The following is a 21,556-nucleotide window of genomic DNA, read 5'->3' on the forward strand; positions in this document are numbered from 1 at the left end:
CAGGATACAATAAAATTAATAACGGAAATCTATTGCATTTCTGTACACTAATAATGAAATAGCAAAAAGAGAAATTAAGAAAACAATCCCATTACAATTGCACCAAAAATACTAAAATACCTATTATTAAACAACCAAGGAGGTGAAAGACCTGTCCTCTAAAAACTATAAAATGTTGATGAAAGAAATTGAAGGTGACATAAACAAATAGGAAGATATTCCATGCTCAGGGATTGGAAGAACCAATATTGTTAAAGTGCCCATACTACCCAAAGCAATCTATAGATATAATGCAATCCTTATCAAAATACCAACAGCATTTTTCAGAGAACTAGAACAAATAGTATTAAAGTTTGTATGGAAACACAAAGATGGTGAATAGCCAAAGCAACCTTGAAAAAGAAGAAGAAAGCTAGTCGGTGTCACAATCCCAGATTTTAAGATATACTACAAAGCTATAGTCATCAGAACAGGGGGCGCCTGGCTGGCTCAGTCAGTAGAGCATGTGACTCTTGATCTCAGGGTCATGAGTTCAAGCCCCACATTGGGTATAGGGTTTACTTAAGAAAAAAATAAAGAAAAGAATGGTACTGGCATAAAAATAGACACATAGATCAGTGGAACAGAATAGAGCTCTCAGAAACAAACCCATGCTTTTAAGGTCAATTAATCTATGACAAAGGAGGCAAGAACATACAATGGGGAAAAGATGGTCTCTTCAGCGAAAGGTGATGTGAAAACTGAACAGCTACATGCAAAAGAGTGAAACTAGACCACTTTCTCACATCATACAGAAAAATAAACTCAATGGATTAAAAACCTAAATGCGAGACCTGAAACCGTAGACCTCCTAGAAGAGAGCACAAGCAGTAATTTCTCTGACATTGGCCAGAGAAACATTTTTCTAGATACATCTCCTCAGACAAGGGAAACAAAGCAAAATTAAACTATTGGGATGACACCAAAATAAAGAGTTTTGCACAGTGAGGGAAATCATCAACAAAACAAAAAGGCAACTGAATGGGAGAAGATATTTGCAAATGATATGTCCAATACAAGGTTAATATCCAAACGATAGGAAGAGCTTATACAACTCAACACCAAAACCCACAAATAATCTGATTAAAAATGGTCACAGGACCTGAATATTTTTCTGAAGAAGACATACAGATGGCCAACAGACACATGAAAACATGTTCAACATCAGTAATCATCTAGGAAATGCAAATCAAAACCACAATGAGATATCACCTTAGACCTGGCAGAATGGATAAAATCAAATACACAAGAAATAACAAGTATTGGTGAGGATGTGGGGAAAAAGGAACTCTAGTGCACTACTGGTGGGAAAGCAAATTGGTGCAGCCATTTTGGAAAACAGTATGGTGATTCCTTAAAAAATTAAAAGATAGAAATACCATATGATCCAGTAATTCCATTATGATATTTACCTAAAGAAAATGGAAACACTAATTTGAAAAGCTATATGCACCCCTATGTATATTGTGCCATTATTTACAGTAGGTGAGATGTGGAAGCAACCCAAGTGTCCATCGATGGGTGAATGGTTACAGAAAAAGTGGTATATATACAATGGAATTATTCAGCTGTGAAAAAGAATGAGATCTTGCCATTTGCAACAACGTGGATGAACCTAGAGGGTATAACGCTAAGTGAAATAAGTCAGAGAAAGACAAATACTGTATGATTTCATTCATATGTAGAATTTAAGAAACAAAAATGTACAAAAAAAGGACACAAAAAACAGATTCTTAAATATAGAGAACAAACTGATGGTTACCAGATGGGAGGTGGGTGGGGAGATTGGGTGAAACAGGTAAAGGGGATTAAGAGTACACTTATCTTGACGAACACTGAGTAATGTATAGAATTGTGGAATCATATTGTACATCTGAAACTAATTTAACATTGTACATTAATTATCCATCAGTAAAAAAAAACTATTGGGGAAAATAGAAACTTTGCAGATATAATTAATTTAAAGATATTGAGATGGGGGGCGCCTGGGTGGCACAGTGGTTAAGCATCTGCCTTCGGCTCAGGGCGTGATCCCGGCGTTCTGGGATCGAGCCCCACATCAGGCTCCTCCGCTAGGAGCCTGCTTCTTCCTCTCCCACTCCCCCTGCTTGTGTTCCCTCTCTCGCTGGCTGTCTCTATCTCTGTCAAATAAATAAATAAAATCTTAAAAAAAAAAAAGATATTGAGATGGGGAGATTTTGTAGATTTTCTGGGTAGGTCTTAATAAGTGGGAGACGGGAAGTTAGAGTGAGGGGGGTGGAAAGTATATTGAATCTTTGAATGGACTATAAAACTAAGAGAGGACCAAATCTACCTGTACACTTGAAATATAATTGTTTCAAGTTATTACAATAGTATCACGACTGCTAAAATGAATAAGCTGTTTCCGGATGACATTTTTTTCTTGATATACCAATTATTCTGAAGAAACTCAACATTTAATCTAGAGTGATAATAACATCTATAAAATTAATATGTTAGAGTATAGATTATTAGAATGTTTACATAGCTTATGTACCTTCCTCTGGTGTAATGTTTACTTATTTATTGATACTAATTGAGATAACAACACATGTATAATTGATTGATAATATTAAACTTTAGTGTTAAAAATTATAAAAACGTATGTTTTGAAAAATTTCATTTAAATATGCTTTTCAAAAATTTTAATTGTGAAAATTAACACATATAGAGTATGAAAACCAAAAATGTACAGCTCAGTGAATTTTCATGACACAAACAACCAATGTAACTATCAGAAACAGAATCGTAGCAGTACTTCATTAGTTTTCTTTGTGCTCCCTTGTGATTGCTACCCTATATTCTCCATCACCAAAGGTAATCAGTAATCTGATTTTATGATCTGTACTTCGTCTTTATAAATGTGTATCATTAAACACCATTGTTTGGTTTTACTTAATTTTTTTAAAACTTCATACAATGAAGTGTAGAATATATATTCTTCTGTGTCTGGCTTTTTTTGTTCAACATTATGTAAGTTTTATGAAACTGTAGTTCATTTATTTTTGTTGCTATATATTAATCCAATTATGAATCAATCACAACATATTCTCTCTGCTATTAATGGACATTGAGCTCATTGGTGTTTCCAGATTCCGGGTGCACATGTGCATGCATTTCTGTTGTATATACATGTAGAAATGGAATTTCTGGGTTTTAGGATATACAGGTATTTACATTTAGTATATGTCAAATGGTTGTACCAGTTTACAGATTAACTAGCTGTGTATGAGAGGTCTCATTGTTCTGTATTCTTTATACAAGGTATCAGCAGTCTTTTTAAGTTGAGAAATTCTGGCATATGTGTGGTGGTTTTAATGGGGATTTCCCTCATGACTAGTGATGTTTACTGACCATGTATTTGGACATTACTGGTAAAGGTTTTTTGCTCATTTTCTTATTTGATTGTTAGATTTTTTCTTACTGATTTGTAAGAGTTATTTGTGTATTCTGGATATAAGTCCTTTAGTTATATGTATTAAAACTATCTTTCTCTCCTCGCTGGCTTACCTTTTCACTCTTTCAGTGAGTTTTACTGAGCTGAAATTCTTAATTTTGATATAGTGCCTTTTTTTCCCACTTTCCCATGGTTTGTACTTTTTGCTTCCTGTTTAAGAAATCTTTCCATACTTTCTGGTAATTAAGATGTTCTCTTAAATTATCTTCTTAAAGTTTTGTTGTTTCACCTTTTACATTTAAATCATTGTCTCCCTGGAATAATTTTTTATAGAGAGTTTGAAGTAGGGATTGTGTTTTGTTTGTTTTTTTCTTTCCACATGGATTTCCAGTTGTGTCTGCACTATTATATAACCAAAGTCTTTGTTTTAAATCAAGTACACATTTATGTGCAGATGTGTTTCTGGGCTCTCTGTTCTGCTCTTTTGGTGTATTATGTTGCTTGGCATGAATACTACACTATCTTAATATCTAGTAGAGAATGTTCTCTCCATGTTCTTCCTCAAAGTGCTTTGGTTATTCTTTTCCCTTTGCACTTTCATGCACATTTTAGTATAAAAGCTTGTCAATTTCCACAAGAAAAGTTGTTGCAATTGTGATTCAGATTGCATTGAATCTACAGATAATTAGGAGGAGAATTTATTCTTTATAATGATGACTCTTCTGATACATGTACATGGAATAGCCCTTTTCATTTATTTAGGTCATCTTTAATTTCCCTCTCTGATGTTTTCCAGTTTCTGAACACAGGTCTTTTACATTTTTTGTTAGACTCATTCCTAGTTATTTGATACTTTTTATGCTATTGTAAATGGGATAATTCTTTAAAAAATTCATTTTGTTTGTGTTTGTATTAACCCTGTATCTAGCAACTTTGCTAAAATCACTTACTAATAGTAATAATTTATATGTAAATTATTTTGGAAGGCTTCATCATAAGCATATTATCTGTAAATAATGACAGTATTTATTTCTTTCTAAACCTTATTTATTTATTTACTTATTTATTTACTTCGGTGCCATTCTGTACTGGCTAGGACCTCCAAAGCACTATAAAATAGAAGTGATGAAAGCAGGCTTGTCTTGTTGCAGATCTCAAAGAGAAAGCTTTCAACAGTTCCTCATGAAGTATGGGGTTTGCTATTGATTTTTGTAATATTCTTTATTATATTAAGGACATTTCTTTTTTTAGTTTACTAAGGTTTGTGTTAAAAATCATGAATGGATGTTGAATTTTATCAAATACTTTCTATCTGTTGTTAACACTATATGATTTTTTCCCTTTATTTGTTGCTGTGTTGAATTATATTGATTAAACCAATCTTATATTTCTGGGATAAGTATAACTTGGTCATGAATTATTGTTCTTTTTATACAGTTCTGATTAATTTTGCTAATATTTTGGTAAGAATTTTGCATCTATATTCATATATAAGATTAGCCCATATTTGTCCTTCTCATAATGTCATTAGCAGTTTTCATTAAGGTGGTACTAGTCTCATGAGTGAATTTGAAAGTGTTCTCTTTTTTCCTCCTATTCTTTGTTGAGGTTTATGTCACTTTGTCATTATTTCTTCCCTAAGTATTTTGTATAATTCCCTGATGAAGGCATCTGGGCCTGCAATTTTCTGTGGGGGAATATTTTTTTATAGCTTGAGTTTCTTTAGCAGTCACAGGGCTAATCAAAATTTTCTATTTCTTTTGTATTTATTTTGGTAAGTTTTAAAAAAAATTTTCACCTTATATCCCTAGCAGGTTGAGTAGATTCTCAGTAAATATTTGTTGAATCTATGTTGAACAGTCACCGTTTATTGAAAGTTTGCTGTAGGTACTGCCGTAAGCGCTTTACATACATGATCTATTTTAATCCTTATAAGAGAACTATAGGGAAGGAGCTATTGTCTTTGTTTTATTTAAAAAAAACAAACAAACAACCCAACAACTTTGTTATTAAGTGATAGAGCTGAGGATAGGCTCTTGGTCCAAATTCAGTATCTGTCCTCTTAACCACTACACCTTATATAAATTTAATGCATGTGAAAGCTTTTGTAATCCTTTAAGGGCTACATACCTGTAATGTGAGAGTTCAGGGCCAGTTTTAAACAGCTGAAAAACTAAAGTTTGTCTTTGGTACTGTCTTAGTCTGCTTGGACTGCTATAATGAGATACTACAGACTGGGTTGCTTAAACATTAGACACTTATTTGTCACCATTCTGGAGGCTGGGAAGTCCAAGATCAAGGTCCCAGCCTATCCTGTTCCTGGGGAGAGCTCATTTTCTCGTTTGCAGAGAGTTGTCTTCTGTGTCCTCTCATACTGGAGAGAGCAAGGGCTGGTGCCTCTTATTACTCTTCTTATAAAAGCACCAGCTCTATCAGATTAGGGCCCTACGCTATGACTTTATGTAACCTTTATCACCCCCTCATAAGCCCTATCTCCAAATACAGCCACACTGGGGGTTAGGGCTTCAGCATAGAAATTACGAAGGTGACACAATTCAGTCCCTAACAGGTGCTGTTACATGTGCTGCCTCAGCTGGATTATCAAATTCGGGATAAGGAGTCAAATGGCCATTCGCGTCTTAAAGCAGTAACATAACATAGTACTTTAATATGTGGCCGATGGCAAATTAGGGTAGATTGCTTGGCCGTTATCTGCTTTCTGTTTAGTAGGACATCTACTCCCTGTTTTATGTAAGACCTGCTCTAACCCTGCCTCTCTGCTTTTTACTTTTATTCTTTAATTATCAGTCAGCCTGGAATGGTCGGTTGAGGTTTGCTGAGAAAATTTGCCAAGATCGCCTGTTTTGAGTAGGAGTAATAATTCAAAAATTGAGTTTTTAGATATTTCCTCACTTTACAAATGAGGAATTTGAGTGAGGCTCAGAGAGCTCCCTCAGCTAGCAAATACAGGGTAGGAATTCAAATTTAGAATTTTTACCCCAGTGTTGATGCCTTTTTGTAATAGTGGGAAATACGAATACTTAGATTGTAACTAAAGTGTATGACTGAACACTTAAGTACCTTTAGAAGAAGAGTGCTATAGGAATTCTACTGAAGTACCAAAAAGTCCTATAGGGATATGGAGTGTTCTTTATACACGTTCAGGCTTACCCCAAGGAGTAAGCTTTCGTCCCACCTAAACTACCTTTGTGTGCTTGTGCCTGACAACATCGCTCTGTTCATCCTGGGCCCGAAATTAAAGAACTTAGTAAAAGAGCTTGTGAAGCACAGTTATAGTACCTGGGAGATCAATGTTCAGTAAATGGTGTGATATTAACAGGTATCATTCATTGAATGTTCTTTGTCAGTGCATTGCGTGAGTTATGTCACCTGATTTTTATGAGGACTCTGAGAAAGGTGGTGTTATTTCCATCTGACGTAGAGGCTTAGCTATTACGTTATTTGCCTCAGGTCACACAACTGGTAAGTGGCTGAATTCAACCCAAGTTGGCTTTTGACTACTTACTCTACTATCTCCTCGTTTATAGGGGCCATATCTTTGGATCACCTTCTGTGTGTCAGAACTTTTCTGTTGTAAGAAATTGAAACCCAACTAACCAGTTATTTTAAGCAATAATAATAATAATAAAGAATGCGTTGTCTTTTGTAACTGGGAGGAATAGGTGTACAGCCTACCTCAGATATAACTAGATCAGGGACTTATGATTATCTTTTCTCTGTCTCTCATTTCAATTTCCATTTTTTGTTGTTGTTGTTGTTGTTGTTGTTGTTGCCCACATTCTGTCCTGTTGCGCATAGCTCCTGACGGTTGTAGGGTCATATCCTTTTAGTTTGTTTTACAAAGGGAAAGAATGAGCTATCCTCTGTTTTCAGTTTGGAAGATTCTGAGGAAGAACTCTTCAGTTGGCTTGTCTTTGGTCACATGCTTACCCCCGGGAGACCAGTGTGATTAGGGAGACGAAATAATATGATTAGCCCTGTTTGAGTTACACTTCTGTCTCGGGACAGATGGTCACTCAGATCAGCAGTTTCACTAGAAACACAAAGAATAGGAACTTAACTGAGTTTCAAGTGAAAGGAAGTGGACGTTGTTTTAAGGAAAATGGAGATGGAAAGTATGCACAGGAGGCAAGAACAGCACCTTAGGGTAGTGACTCCTCACATAGAGGACTTGGCTCCTCCATGGTCTTTTTGTTTATCTGAGTCTGTGGTTCTCAAAGTGTGCTCCCTGAAGCAGTAGCATCAGCATTATCTGGGAACTTAGATACACAAATTCTCAGACTCTATCCCAGCTCTACTGAATCAGAAACCTGGTATGAGGTCCAGCAAACTATTTTTACAAGCTTTATTATTTCTGGTGATTTTGATGTGGGCTCCAGTTTGAGAACTATGAATCTGAAGTAATGTAAGTTCCCTTACCCCTTACCACTGGTAAATGGAGTTGGGTGGGATAGTTGGGCCACATAGTGTTTGGTCCCACTTAAGTAGGACCCAGTCCAAAAAACCAGCCTATTGCCTTACATAGAGCAAACATTCAGTAATTCCTTGTTCGTGAATGCATGAAATAAAATAAACCCTACTTTGTTACACATATTCCTGAATTTTGGTAATCAGACTTTGAGTTTTAAATCATAGGATTCAGAATTGGAAATATCCTTGTCCAAGCTTTTTGTCTTTTCTTCCCTCACTAAAAATAAACAAATCGTTTTAAATGATTTGCCCAAGAATGTACGATGGCAGAGCCCTGTCTTGTGGGTAAATCCTGTTTTCTGTGTAACATGCTGTATGCGTATCTTGGATTATCCATAGACTTAATCTATTATAAGAATCTATGAAACGAGATTACTGTCAGCTACCTATCCATCTAAAAAAATGTAAGTAAACTGAGCTAATACCTTTGAAACTTCCAGTAATTCCTAGGTAAATTTATACCGAACATTAAAATATTATTGAAAGCTGATGTCTGCCAAATCCTGAGACCCTATTATGTTTTACGAAGACAGTACTGTTGCAATGTTGAAAATATTCCTTTGAAATAGAGGATAGTAGAGTGCTCACATTTTCCTTTGTTTATTACTGTACTGCTGTGTGTGTTTTGGAATTCAGATCGAATGATGCAATACCTAAGCTGTATTTCTAACCATGGAAGTCTGAGTTAGGGCTATTTTTCTGATATGGAAAGTAGAGCGGTCAGAGAGAAAACAGATACTTTGTTGAAGTTTTGTGGACAAAATACCAGTGTTTTAAAAGCGCAAAGAGAAGGTAAGAGGGCAGTATCAATGTAAGACTAATTTTTGTCATCAGTTTCTCAATTCACAAAGCTAGGAAGGCATCAGCATGTTTGTCTCCTTATAAAGCATAGCTATCATTTTAGAGTTTGTATTAAAGAGAACATCTCTTTTAACATAGCTGTGATTCCGGGAAGGCACTAGAACTCCCTCTGACGTAATGGTTCTGGTTGTTATTTAAAAAGTAGCACATGCACTTTGACTTCGGGGAAGCTGTAGTAAATATACGGTTACCTATCCTGCCCATTAAGTACAGCAACAAAACAAAACCAAACCCTGGAAACTTTATATAAAATAAATGTAAGAAGACTCTGAAAGATGGGAAGAAAAAAGCAGTCTGGCTAGGCCCTTTTTGCTTCCTGCATCCCAGATTTGGAGCTAAAGAAGCCAGCAACCTGGGAATACCAACAGGTGCAAACAACAAGAAGGAAAGCCTGCTCTCTCCAGCTGGAGGACTAGGAGAGGGGCAATCTAGCGAGACAGAAACCTTGTAGACAAGAATTGTTCTACTCTAGCCAACCATGACTGAAAAGACCGTGGTCCCACCCACACACCCAGAGCAGCAAAAGCTCAGTTTGGGGCTCTAATGAACAACATGGATGTATGTGGAAGGCATTATGCTAAGTCAAATATGCCAGATGGAGAAAGACAAATATTGCATGGTATCACTTATATGTGGAATCTAAAAAAAAAAATTAAAAAAAAATCAAACTTCTAGAAAGAGAGTAAAAAAGTACTTGCTGGAGGATGGGGGAAATGAGAGGTTGGTTAAAAGGTACAAACTTTCAGTTATAAAATGAGTAAGTTCTGAGGATTTAGTGTATAGCGTGGTGACTATAGTTGATAATACTGTACTGTATAATTGATAATTGCTAAATGAGACCGTAGGTCTTAAGCATTTTCACCAAACAGAGAAAAAGGTAACAATGTGAATTAATGGATATGTGAATTAACTCAATGGTGGGACTCCTTTCACAATGTGTGTGTATATGAAATCATCATGTTACACACTTTACATATATTATGTTTTTTCAGTTATACCTCAATAAATTTGGGGAGGAAGAGGCAGTAGTGAGGTACCCCAACACTTCAGCCAGGGTGATATCAGAGAAGGGCGTGTAGGGTGCCAGGATTTTCATTTTTGTTGGCTAATAATGAGAGCTCCTGATAGAACTGAAAGGAGAAATAGGAAAATCCACAATAATAGAGTCTTCAACACCCTTCTCTCAACAATTGATAGAACAAATAGAAAACCAGGAAGGATATAGAAGCACTCAACAACACCATCAGCCAAACAAGACCTAATTAACATTTACAGAACACTCCCCAACCCCACCAAACAGCAGCATACGCACGCTCTTCAAACTGTCATAGATCATAAACCAAGGTAGGCCATATCTTGGGCCGTAAACCAAACCTCAAGTTTAAAGTATTGGAATCATTCAGAGTATGTTCTCCAATTACAAGGTCATCAAACTAGAAATCAGTAACAGAAAGAAAACAAAAATTTCCAAATACCTGGAAACTAAACAACGTATGTTTAGATAATGCATGTTCAAAGGGGAAGTCTCAGAAAAGTCAAAAAACATTGAACTGAATGAAAATGAAAATGTAACATCAAAATGTGTGAGTCACAGGTAAAGCAATTTATAGAATTAAATGCATATGTTAGAATGAGGGAAAAAGCCTAACAATCGAAGCTCTCATCTCAAACTCAGAAAAAGATGAACAAAATAAGCCCAAGCAAGCAGAAGAAAGGATAATAAAGATAAAAGCAAAAATTTCAATGAAATTGAAAGCAGGACAACAGTAGAGAAAACTGATAAAACAAATAGTTGGTTCTTGGAAAAGATCAGTAAAACTGACAATCTGTAGCAATACTGCCAAAAAAAAAAAAAGACATAAATAAGCAATATCTGGGTGAAATTGGGGATATCACTATAGATCCTGTAGACATTGAAAGAACAATGAAGGAACACAGCAGACAACTCTGCACACATACATTTTACAACTTACACAAAGAGGACTGCGTCCTTGAAGAACATAGCTACCACAAGGAACCCAAAATGAAATAGATCATTTGAATAGCTCTGTACCCACTAAGGAAATTGAATGTGTAATTTAAAAAACTCCTAAAAAAGAAATCTTTAGACCCAGATAATTTCACCTGAAAATTCTACTGAATGTTTTAAGCAGAATTAATACTAATTCTACATAAGCTCATTTGGAAAATCGAAGAGGAGAGAACAATTTTCAATTCATTTAAAGAAGCTAGTATTACCCAGATACCAAAACCAGAGACAATGCAATTTTCTTTAAAGCTGCAGATTAATCTGTATATAGACCAAAAAAATCCTTAATAAAACACTGGCTAATAGAATTCAGCAATATATAAAATGAATTTAATACATCATGAGCAAGTGAAGGAAGCAAGTCTGGCTCAATATTTGGAAATTAATGTAATTTACCATATTAACAGGCTAAAGAAGAAAATCACATGATAGTATCAACTGATGCAGAAAAAGCATTTGACAAAATTTAACACTCATTCATGATTTAAAAAAAAAAAAACCTCTCAGATAATTAGGAAGAGAGTGGAATTTCCTCAACATTGTACTTAAATGGTGAAATATGAGATGTCTTTCCCCGAAGACCAGGTTTAAGGCAAGGATGTCTGCACGCAATACCTTTATTGAACGCAGCGTAATAAGGCAAGGGGGAAAAAGGCATGCAGATTGGAAAGGAAAAACTAAAACTGTTGCTGTTTGGAGATGATGTGATTGCCTACTTTGAAAACCCCAAGAAATCTACAAAGAACTGGCCCATGAATTCACCAAGGTCATAGGATACACAATACATACAAAAAAAAAAAAATAATAAGTTCTATTTCTGTGCGCTACAATGATTAAGTAGACATTGAAATTAAAGGTACAATAACATTTTTCAAAAAATAAGTACCTATATATAAATCTAACAAAATATGTACAGGACTTGTATGCTGAAAGCTATAAAACCCTGATGAAAGTAACCGAAGATGATCTAAATAAATAGAGAGTCATACCATATTCGTGGCTTGGAAGACTCAACATAATGAAGATGTCAGTTTTCCCCAAACTGATATATGTGTTTAACAGAACTTTTTAAACTCCAGATTTTTTGTAGATAATATTCTAAAATTAAATGCAAAGGAAAAGAGAATAGCTTTAACAGGTTTGAAAAATAAAAATAAAGGGGGAAGGATCGATCTCTACCTGAGGTCAAGCTGATGAACATGGCTACAGTAGTCAAGACTCTGTGGTATTGGTGGGGGGATAGATGTGTAGATCCGTGCAGCTGAATAGACAGCTCAGAGATGGACCCACACAAATATATTCAGCTCATTTTTGAGACAAGTGCAGTGGAGAAAAAAATAGCCCCTTTAGCCAAGGGTGCTGAAGCAATTAGACATCCATAGCTCAACCTAAGTCTTTCTAGAAAAATAAACTCAAAAAAAAAAAGAAAAAGAAAAACTCAACATGAATCACACATTTAAATATGAAATGTAAAACTATAAAATGTTTAGAAAAATATAGGAGAAAATTCTCAGGATCTAGGGCTAGGCAAAGATTTCTTAGACTTGACACCAAAAGCAGGATCCATAAAAGGAAAAATGGATAAATTGGACTTCATCAAATAACATTTTTGTTCTGTGAATGACCTTGTTAAAAGGATAAAAAGCCAAGCTGCAGAGTGGAAGAAAATATTTACAGAGCCACATACCTGACAAAAAACTAGAATCTATAAAGGGCTCTCAAAACTCAACAGTTAAAAAAAAATGAGAAAATTGGCAAAAGCCATAGAGACATTTCACCAAAGAGTGTGGACAGATGGCAAATAAACGTGAGATGGTTAATATCTTTAGCCATTAGAGAAATGCAAATGAAAATCACTATGAGATACCACTACACACCTGTCAGAATGGCTATAGTAAAAATAGTAAAACTATGAAATGCTGTTAAGCATGTAGAAAAGTGGTATCACTCATACATTGCTGATGGGAATGTAAAACAGAACAGGCACTCTGGAAAACACCTTGACAGTTTTTTGTTTTTTTTTAAGATTTTATTTATTTATTTATTTATTTATTTATTTATTTATTTATTTATTTTAGAGAGAGCGTGTGGATGTGTGAGTTGGGGAAGAGGCAGAGGGGGAGGGACAGGCAGACTCCTTGTTGAGCGCAGGGCCTGATGGCAGGGAGTGGGGGGAGTCCATGTCAGGACCCTGGGATCATGACCTGAGCTGAAACCAAGAGTCTGACGCTTAACCGACTGAGCCACCCAGGCGCCCCATGACAGCTTCTTAAAAACAAACACACACACAAACAAAAACTAAAACTAAATGTTAACTATCATATAACCGAGCGATTGCCTTCCTGGGCACTTATGCCAGAGAATGAAGACTTCTGTTCCCACAGATCCTGTATATGAATGTTTATAGCTGCTTCATTCATAGTAGCCAAGAACTGGATACAACCCAGGTAGCCTCCAACAGTTGAATGGTTAAATAAACTTCAGTAAATCACACAAGTCACACAGTAAAAGTAGTAAGAGTCAGAATCCAAACCGAGGTAATCTGACCGCGAAGCCCTTTTCTTTGACTGAAGTACTGTTCCGCTGCTCAAGACTCTCAAATATCCCAAATGCTGTCTCTGGACACTCCAGGGTTGCTGTGGGATTTTAAAAAAAATGTGAAGGAAGCACAGCGATATTTCTTGGGCACTCTACAAACTCAAGGTGGTTCAACACTTTCACATTGCATCACACATTTCTTTTGATGACTAGATTTTCAGTGGTGCTGGGGAAAAAAGCAAGTGTCACACGAAAACCAATATAGACAAGAAATGAAGGTGGCAGTGTCCAGTTCCAAGGCTTGAGAAGCTGTGCAGTGACCAACAGGTACACACACGCCATTAGTAAATAATTATGGTGATACAACATAAAATATTTTTTTCAATGTATTTCTATTATTTCTACAAATGGCTACTAAATTGTTAGGTAATAAGTACTTGTTAAATTGTTTGGACCAACTACTTAATAGGACTTTTAGGTGTTTCTTTTGGCCTAGGGGGTGTCATGAAAACTGAGAAAGTTTGGGAATTTCTAGAAGCACACCTGTGCAGGTGTAGGAGAAAGAATATAGAATTTATTTGGCATGAGATAGGAAATCAATAATGGAGAGTTCTTATTATAGCAATGCTGAGGTGTTAGTCACTTCACAGTAATTCTCATGGGAGTATTTAATTTGAATTGAACTTGGAAAGGATGGGAGTAACCAAAAGGAGTTCATCCCAACAGATCCAAAGTGTGATGACATGTAGAAGCTAGACTGATAGGGATATTCGGATATTCTCATGTTTCTAAAATTGTCTTAAAATGATGACCTAGGTAAAATGTATTCCTGAATTCCTGAGTTGTTAAAAATGATACCTATCTCATAGGTTTTTTTGTGAAGCTTAAATGAGTAAACCTAAAGAAAACAGTGCCTGGCACATACCAAGCAACCAGTGGATGTTGAATATTGTTAATATTTGTTAGTATTATTATCTTTTTCATCATCATCATCATCATCACCACCACCACCACTCTCATCTCTGAAGGAGGCATATCCCACTAGCACAGCAGAATTATTAACCCATCATAAAACATGGACAAAATTATTTGTTAGTTTTTTGGCAGGTTAGGAAATCTGGGATCAACTGCCTCTCCCCCCACCCCAGCCTTTTTAAAGGCTCATCCTTAACTGGCTTGAACCCTGGAAGGATTCTCTTGCAAATCCTTTGAACCAGGATTTTACTAAAGACTGATCTGATAAACATTTCCTAACCTCTTTTGGTCCTAGTTCTATACCTGTTTGGAACAACCTCTAGGGCAACTTTGGGGACAAATTGTATTTTTCTTTCATTTATCTGATGGATTTAAGTTTTACTTCTCTCACCTGTCTTGGTATTAATGACAAGGCAGCGTTCCTGATATTTATTGGCACAAATCAATATGTTAGTCCATAAAGTCTCTTACTGGGACAGTCACCTCTTAATGGCATTAGTAAAGTAGCAGATTGTGTCAGTAAGTGACTTGTGTGTTTTTTTCACTTTATAAAGTACTTTAACGTGTTATTTTCATTCTTGTGGTATTTTCCCAAGGGCTAGACATGGCAGACAGTATCTTCATTTCGTGGAGGAAGAAATGGAGGTCCGAAAGACACCTGACTCATCCAGGATTACGCAGCTAGGTTATGACAGATCCATGCCTAGAATCACAAACTTTCTAATTTCAGTTTAGTGCTTTTTAAAAATGATCCTGTGTACTGCAGTCTCTTGCCTCACACCCTAAAAATGGGGACCAGAGCATGGGATGACTCAGAACTCCCGAGGTCCATTCCTTGGGCCCATCTTCTGGCCTTGGGAAAATCGTTTAACTTCTCTGAATCTTTATTTCTTCATCTGCGAAGTTAAATAATAATATTACTGTAATTTTCCTGAGGGGTTGTTGTAATTAGTGTTGGAACCAAGATTCAAGTCCAGATGGTCTGGTTCTTGAGTCTGTGCTCTTAACTACTAGTTACACTGACTCCTGTCCTCATTAAGGGATAAAGTAAAATTTAACGGTATCAGAGTTGTGTAGCAAGCTAGAGGTATTGGGGATATAGTGACTGTATCAGCTATCACTTCCAATTTAACTCAATCTTCTAAAGCAATTCGAGGCTTCAGAGCTCTGGAGAGTAGGATTAAGCTTAATGTTCACTGCATACATGATCGGTCTTGCCATTCAGAATGTAGATGCAACATTGGAAAAGAAGGCTGAGATTTTTAGCAATGTGTTTTTTCTAAACTTTTTTAAAGAGTGTCAGAAAATTCTGTTTTGTTTTTCTCCTTACAGCACTGGGAGGTGTTCAAAAAGGTAACAGAAGTTTTCATTTTAGTTCCTGCACTTCTTGGTCTTAAAGGGAACTTGGAAATGACCTTGGCATCCAGATTATCCACTGCAGTAAGTTTTTTCCTACCTCTAAGTATATAGATTACATATACTGTTTCTTTCTGGGAAGGAGAATTTATTATCAGGAAAGTTTTTTTCGTCTCTCTGACAAATTTCTGGACCTCAGGGTTATGCTAAGTAGTTATGCCTGATAATATACCCCTCAAGTTCTCTACCTTAGCTAATTTGTGAATTATAGGCTCTCCTTTATCCTGAGAAGTAGGATACTTGCCTCATTTTGCTCCAGGGCATTCTGGCAATTATCATCAGTGCTTAAGACCTGGGACAAGTTAGATACTGAGATTCTTTGTGGTTAAATGGTTGGTTGATTGGTATTTAAACCTTTTGTGGTTATAAAAGTAATACATGCTTACTGTAAAAACTGAAGAAAAGGGGATAATTATATAGAAGAAAATTTAAAACCACTCCAGATTCTTCACCTAGACATAATCATATATTAATATTTTGGTATAGATCCTTCTGTACTTGGATATCTGTCTGTACTTGGATATCTATACTTATACGTAGTTAGGCATAATATAGACTAGATGCATACTGTATATTTTTAAAGTGAACAAGAATCATATATATTCTCTCTTAAAATCTGTGATACCCATTTGAAGATATACCATGATCATCCTTCTATATCAATAAATATAGACCTATGTCATTATTTTTATTGGCTATGTACTTTTCCCTTCTATAGTTCTCCTACAGTTTAGTCCATCATCTATTATTGGGTATATAGGCTGTTTCTAATATTTTGCTATTATAAACAATGTTATAATGAATACTTTTATACATACAGTTTTGCATTCTTTTATTTCTTTTGGGCATATTCTAAGATTGTAACTAAAGTGTTCAGAAAAAAATGCATTCTTTTAAGGCTTTAGCTACATATGTTAAATTGTCATCCAGAAAGTTTAAACATTTTTTAAAAATGTTGCCAGTAACAGGGTTCTGAGTTATTTTTAGAAGCCCAAAAGACATCATTCTCTCACTGTAACATCTGTTGGGGGTTCACCATTGTGCAACCAAATCATGTTGGTTAAAATCACGTTGCTAGTGGGGTTCACTTCAATGAACCATCTACCCATTTAACGTTAAATTAAGCTGTCGTTATTACTAACTGTAGTACCCTTAGTATATGAAGTTAGGGTTTTTTTTGTTTGCTTAAAGATGCTGCAGTGAATGAGCCCATCTATGAAGTAGGGGGGAAATTTGCATATCTAAAGGTAACCAGGAAGCTGAACAACTGTGTTGGTGATAGAATACAGATGGAAATTCCTCACTTTTTGCATCTTGGAAGCCAGTTACATTGCTCCATCGTTAAATTTTTAGATCCAAGGTTTAAAGACAAAGTTTTCTCAAGCGATCATGTGAAGCCATTAAGTACATGTAAAAATATTTTAAAAAATGTGCTGGAACAGCAGTCTTAGACTTCTCTGAAAATATTTAGAAAGCATCATCAAGCAATGTACAAAACTTCAGTTTATGGAATTACTTCAATGAAATTGCATCCTCACCATCAACCAAATCTTCAAACCTAAGAATTAAAGAGGAAATATCTTTCATCAGTTATTGTATGAGAGGAAAGAAAGTCCAGTAATTTGGTAACACCATCGTTCTTAGAAGTATCTAAATTGGCAAAACTAGCCCAAACCAATCTCGATTCTCTAATGACTCCGTTATAAAGTGGGCATCTATATAGAATTACATATAGGAGGTATAGTGACCACAGGATCGATCTAGTAGCTCTCAGTGCTAAGAAGTGATTTCTAAAAAATGTAATGCCGCGATGGTAATATAATTTTTAAAATTTGGTTAAATTTCACATTCTAGTATCTCAGAAGTTCATTATATAATGGTGACATTTGGTGTCCACTGAATATTGATTTTCACACTTTGTGTTCGCGAGAATGTGTGTCCATTATACCACTAGCTTTTGCCTTAAAAACAAAACAAAACCTTTTATGTAGTTTTACCAATGTTTTTGGAGTTAGTGAAATTATACACATGTGTTCCGTGTACCATCTTTTTTTCCCAGTGATCTACATTTGCATTACGCTTTAAGAACTGGTGGGTTAGCCAGGTAAAACTTGATCCAAGAGGTTTATGGCCAGAGAGGGGAATAACGAAGAGGTCTTGAAAAACAAAACTGGCAACATTTAAAGGAAAAGGAAGTTATTGGAATGAAAGTTAAAAGGTAGCTTTAGTTTCATTTTGTTGGAGAGTGAACTTTGTTCTGATAAATATAGTTAAGCATACAAGCTTTTAAGCAACTTGATAACTCTGCCCGGAAAACTGAAATTTCGGCTAGCCTATCTCAAAGAAAATATTTCTAAAAACAACATTCTTGAGCATTCTCCAGTATTTGTTTAGATTCAAGTAAGAGAGGGAACATGCCATGCCATTTGGAAACAGGCTCTGCTGTAGGGAAGCCGGTTGAAAAGGGGTATGGTACAAATTAATTTAACTTGCTTGTATTACCATTAATACTGAATAAAGATGAATTTAATGTTAATCTTTTAATTTAAACTTTATTTGTTGTGGCATTTATATTTTATGTTAGACCTTCCCATCAAATGTCTGGTTACATTTATTTGTTCATATTTAAGAAAGGGGAACTCCAAAGCTGATTAGAAGCAAAGCCCATGGGAGGAGTTGATCAACATCTTCACTGCAGAGTGAACTAGCTGGGCCTTTCTTTGGGGTGGTAGAGGTGGAGTTAATATCTTCCATAGATCAAGAATTTTGTCACTGATTATAAGATATTTGAGTCATTAACTGAAGAAATTACTTAGTTCTCTAAGCAATGAAGACCCCATAAACTAAGTGAATATACTATGTTATCATAGCTTGATCCCATGAGTTACTACTTTTCTGTTTACTAATTTGTTTACTTTTATTTTTTCAGGTTATTTAGCATAGGCACAGCTCAGTCAATGTCAAGGGCCGGAGGCAGGACTGCTGTTGATATGTTAGATCAATGATTCTGCAGGTGTGGTCTCTGATAAACACGGTTAGCAACTTGTTAGAAATGCAGATTCTCAGCCCCACCCCAAAGCTACCGAATCAGAAACTGGGGGTGTGGCTCAGCAATCTGTATTTTATTTTATTTTTTATTTTATTATTTTTTTAAATGATTTTATTTATTCATTCGACAGAGATAGAGACAGCCAGCGAGAGAGGGAACACAAGCAGGGGGAGTGGGAGAGGAAGAAGCAGGCTCACAGTGGAGGAGCCTGATGTGGGGCTCGATCCCATAACGCCGGGATCACGCCCTGAGCCGGAGGCAGACGCCTAACCACTGTGCCACCCAGGCGCCCCAGCAATCTGTATATTAACCAGAGATTCTGATATACGTCAAAGTTTGAGAACCACTGTGTTAAATGAACAACATGGAGGCCAATGGGGCTGGGACCAAGTGAGAGAAAGGGAAGATGACAGGGCATGAGATCACCTCGTGGGCCATTGTAAGGACTTTGCTTGTTGTGGGAAATGAAAAGCCATTGGAAGGTTTTGAACAGAGGAGTGCTGTGATCTGATAGGTATTTTTAAGATTATTTTGACTATTGTGTTGAGACAGAGATATACAGGGCCAAAACTAAAGCAGAGAGACAAGTTAAAAGTCTGTTGCAATAGTATAGGTTAGAGGTGATGCTGGCTTGGGCCACGGTTGTAGCAGTGTTATAGTGAGGTATAGTTGGAGTCCAGAACTAATTTTCAGAGAGAGTTGACAGAATTGGCTGATGGATTAGCTGAAATTAAATACTGGGTAGTAGTCACTTAAAATTTCTCAGGATTTGAGAGGGGTAAAAGTAAACAAATTAATAGATGGAAAAGTAGTAACTCATGGCATCAAGCTATGATGACATACTATATTCATCTAGTTTATATTTTCATTGCTTAGACAATTTGATCTCAAGTTTGCTAGGTGGAGTACTACCATTCTTACAGAGTGCTAGAGAATCTTTGCCAGCTGTATTCCAATTCTGATACTCTATCAACTGTTAAAGCAACTCTAGGTTAAAGACTTCTTCCTCCTCCTCCTCCTTCTCTTCTCTTCTTTCTTTTTTCTTCCTCCTCCTCTTCCTCTTCTTTTTCTTCTTCTTTTTAGAAGACGGGAGAGGGAGAGGAGCAGAGAGGCGGGGAGGAGCAGAGGGAGAGAGAGAATCTCAAGCCGACTCCTGCTGAGTGCAGAGCCTGACTTGGGGCTCCATCCCATGATCTCGAGATCATGACCTGAGCTGAAATCATGAGTTGGATGCTTAACTACCGACTGAGCCACCCAGGCACCCCCTAGGTTAAAGACTTCTTAATAGCAAAGTCCCCAGAGCCTCACCTTCAATGGACTCTTCACTGACTGTTCTCTACTTGAAATTTTTTATTAACCTTGACGTTGAGGCCCCACACTATCTTCCTTCCATGTCTTTCATGACTTCCTCTTAGTCTACTTTCTTGGTTTCTTTTTCTTTATCTTGATCTGAGGTTTTCCTGAAGAATTAGTACCTTGTTTCATGTTCTCTGTCAATAATTTCACGTAGTCCACCACTGCTTGCACATTGCTAATTGCTAACTCTCGGATCTGTATCTCCAGCCTCCTTCCTGACCTCCAGAGCTGAATTTTCAATTGTCTACGCCACTCAGTACATTCAAAACTAAATTCATTACTTTCCCTTTACCTGTGCTTTCTATATTTCTTACCAATCATTCCCTCCCTTCTATCCAGTTAATGTCTAGGCTGTCAGTTCAGCCTATGAAATCCCTCTCCCCTTCCTCTTATGCCCCACCTGCCACTAAAGTGGGGTCCTGGGATCGAGTTCTACGTCGGGCTCCCTGCTCAGTGAGAGGTCTGGTTCTCTCTCTCTCCCCCTACACCTCTCCGCCTGCTTGTGCTCGCCCTCTGTCAAATAAATAAATAAAATCTTAAAAAAAAACCTTGTTATTCTATAAAGGTAAAGGTTAATTGTTCTCAGATAAAAAGATATTTCAATAAAAAGGTTTCCTATTTTAACAAGGGAGATTTAATAATGATGACTTCAAATCAACTTTATCTTGCCCTCTTACTTGAGTCAAAATTTATCTCTAAATTATAATGATTAACTTGAAAATTTTTTTCCTGGATTTTAATCTTTTCGACCGTAGATATATATTATGGTAGGTAATTGTTGTGGATATATAATAGTAGTATATAATTAGAAAATAATCCAACTACAGTGATTCTGTAAATTGTTGGGTTTAAGTTCTATTATCTGAAGTCTAAAATTTTCTGCTTCTGGATGCTAGATATGAAAGAGTCAAAAATGGCACCCACTGTCCTGAAGACAACATATTTTTAAAGCCTATAAATCTATTTTCCAGTAGCAAATTGCCTAGCACGGTTTGAGGAGCACTTCGCCACTTCAGACAAAACTGATTTCTGTTGCCTCAAACATCTTCTCAGAGAACTCTTAATTCTCTGAAATTATCATTCTACCTTTATTTATTTATTTATTTATTTATTTATTTATTTATTTATTTATTCGACAGAGATAGAGACAGCCAGCGAGAGAGGGAACACAGGCAGGGGGAGTGGGAGAGGAAGAAGCAGGCTCATAGCGGAGGAGCCTGATGTGGGGCTCGATCCCACAACACCGGGATCACGCCCTGAGCCAAAGGCAGACGCCCAACCGCTGTGCCACCCAGGCGCCCCATCATTCTATCTTTTTAATTCTAGATCCAAAACATATTTTCAAGCCCTTACAATACGCCAGGTGCTATTGTATACTAGGGAG

The 21,556-nt window shown here is 36.4% G+C and overlaps 1 protein-coding gene across 5 annotated transcripts in view; it reads left to right on the forward strand.

The window, feature by feature from the left end:
- The window catches only part of SLC41A2 (solute carrier family 41 member 2), a 107,618-nt gene that overhangs the window by 24,112 nt on the left and 61,950 nt on the right, over window positions 1-21,556 (forward strand). For 4 of the 5 annotated variants that reach the window (XM_044384473.3, XM_026499766.4, XM_044384471.3 and 1 more), the window contains exon 3: window positions 15,684-15,791. The exons of the other annotated variant lie outside the window; for it this stretch is intronic. In XM_044384473.3, the coding sequence (XP_044240408.1) occupies window positions 15,684-15,791 (108 nt within the window). The remainder of the gene's footprint in view (window positions 1-15,683; window positions 15,792-21,556) is intronic. 5 annotated transcript variants of the gene reach the window in all.

This window comes from Ursus arctos, unplaced genomic scaffold, assembly GCF_023065955.2.
Source record: "Ursus arctos isolate Adak ecotype North America unplaced genomic scaffold, UrsArc2.0 scaffold_21, whole genome shotgun sequence".
In the NCBI taxonomy this organism is placed as follows: Eukaryota; Metazoa; Chordata; class Mammalia; order Carnivora; family Ursidae; genus Ursus; species Ursus arctos.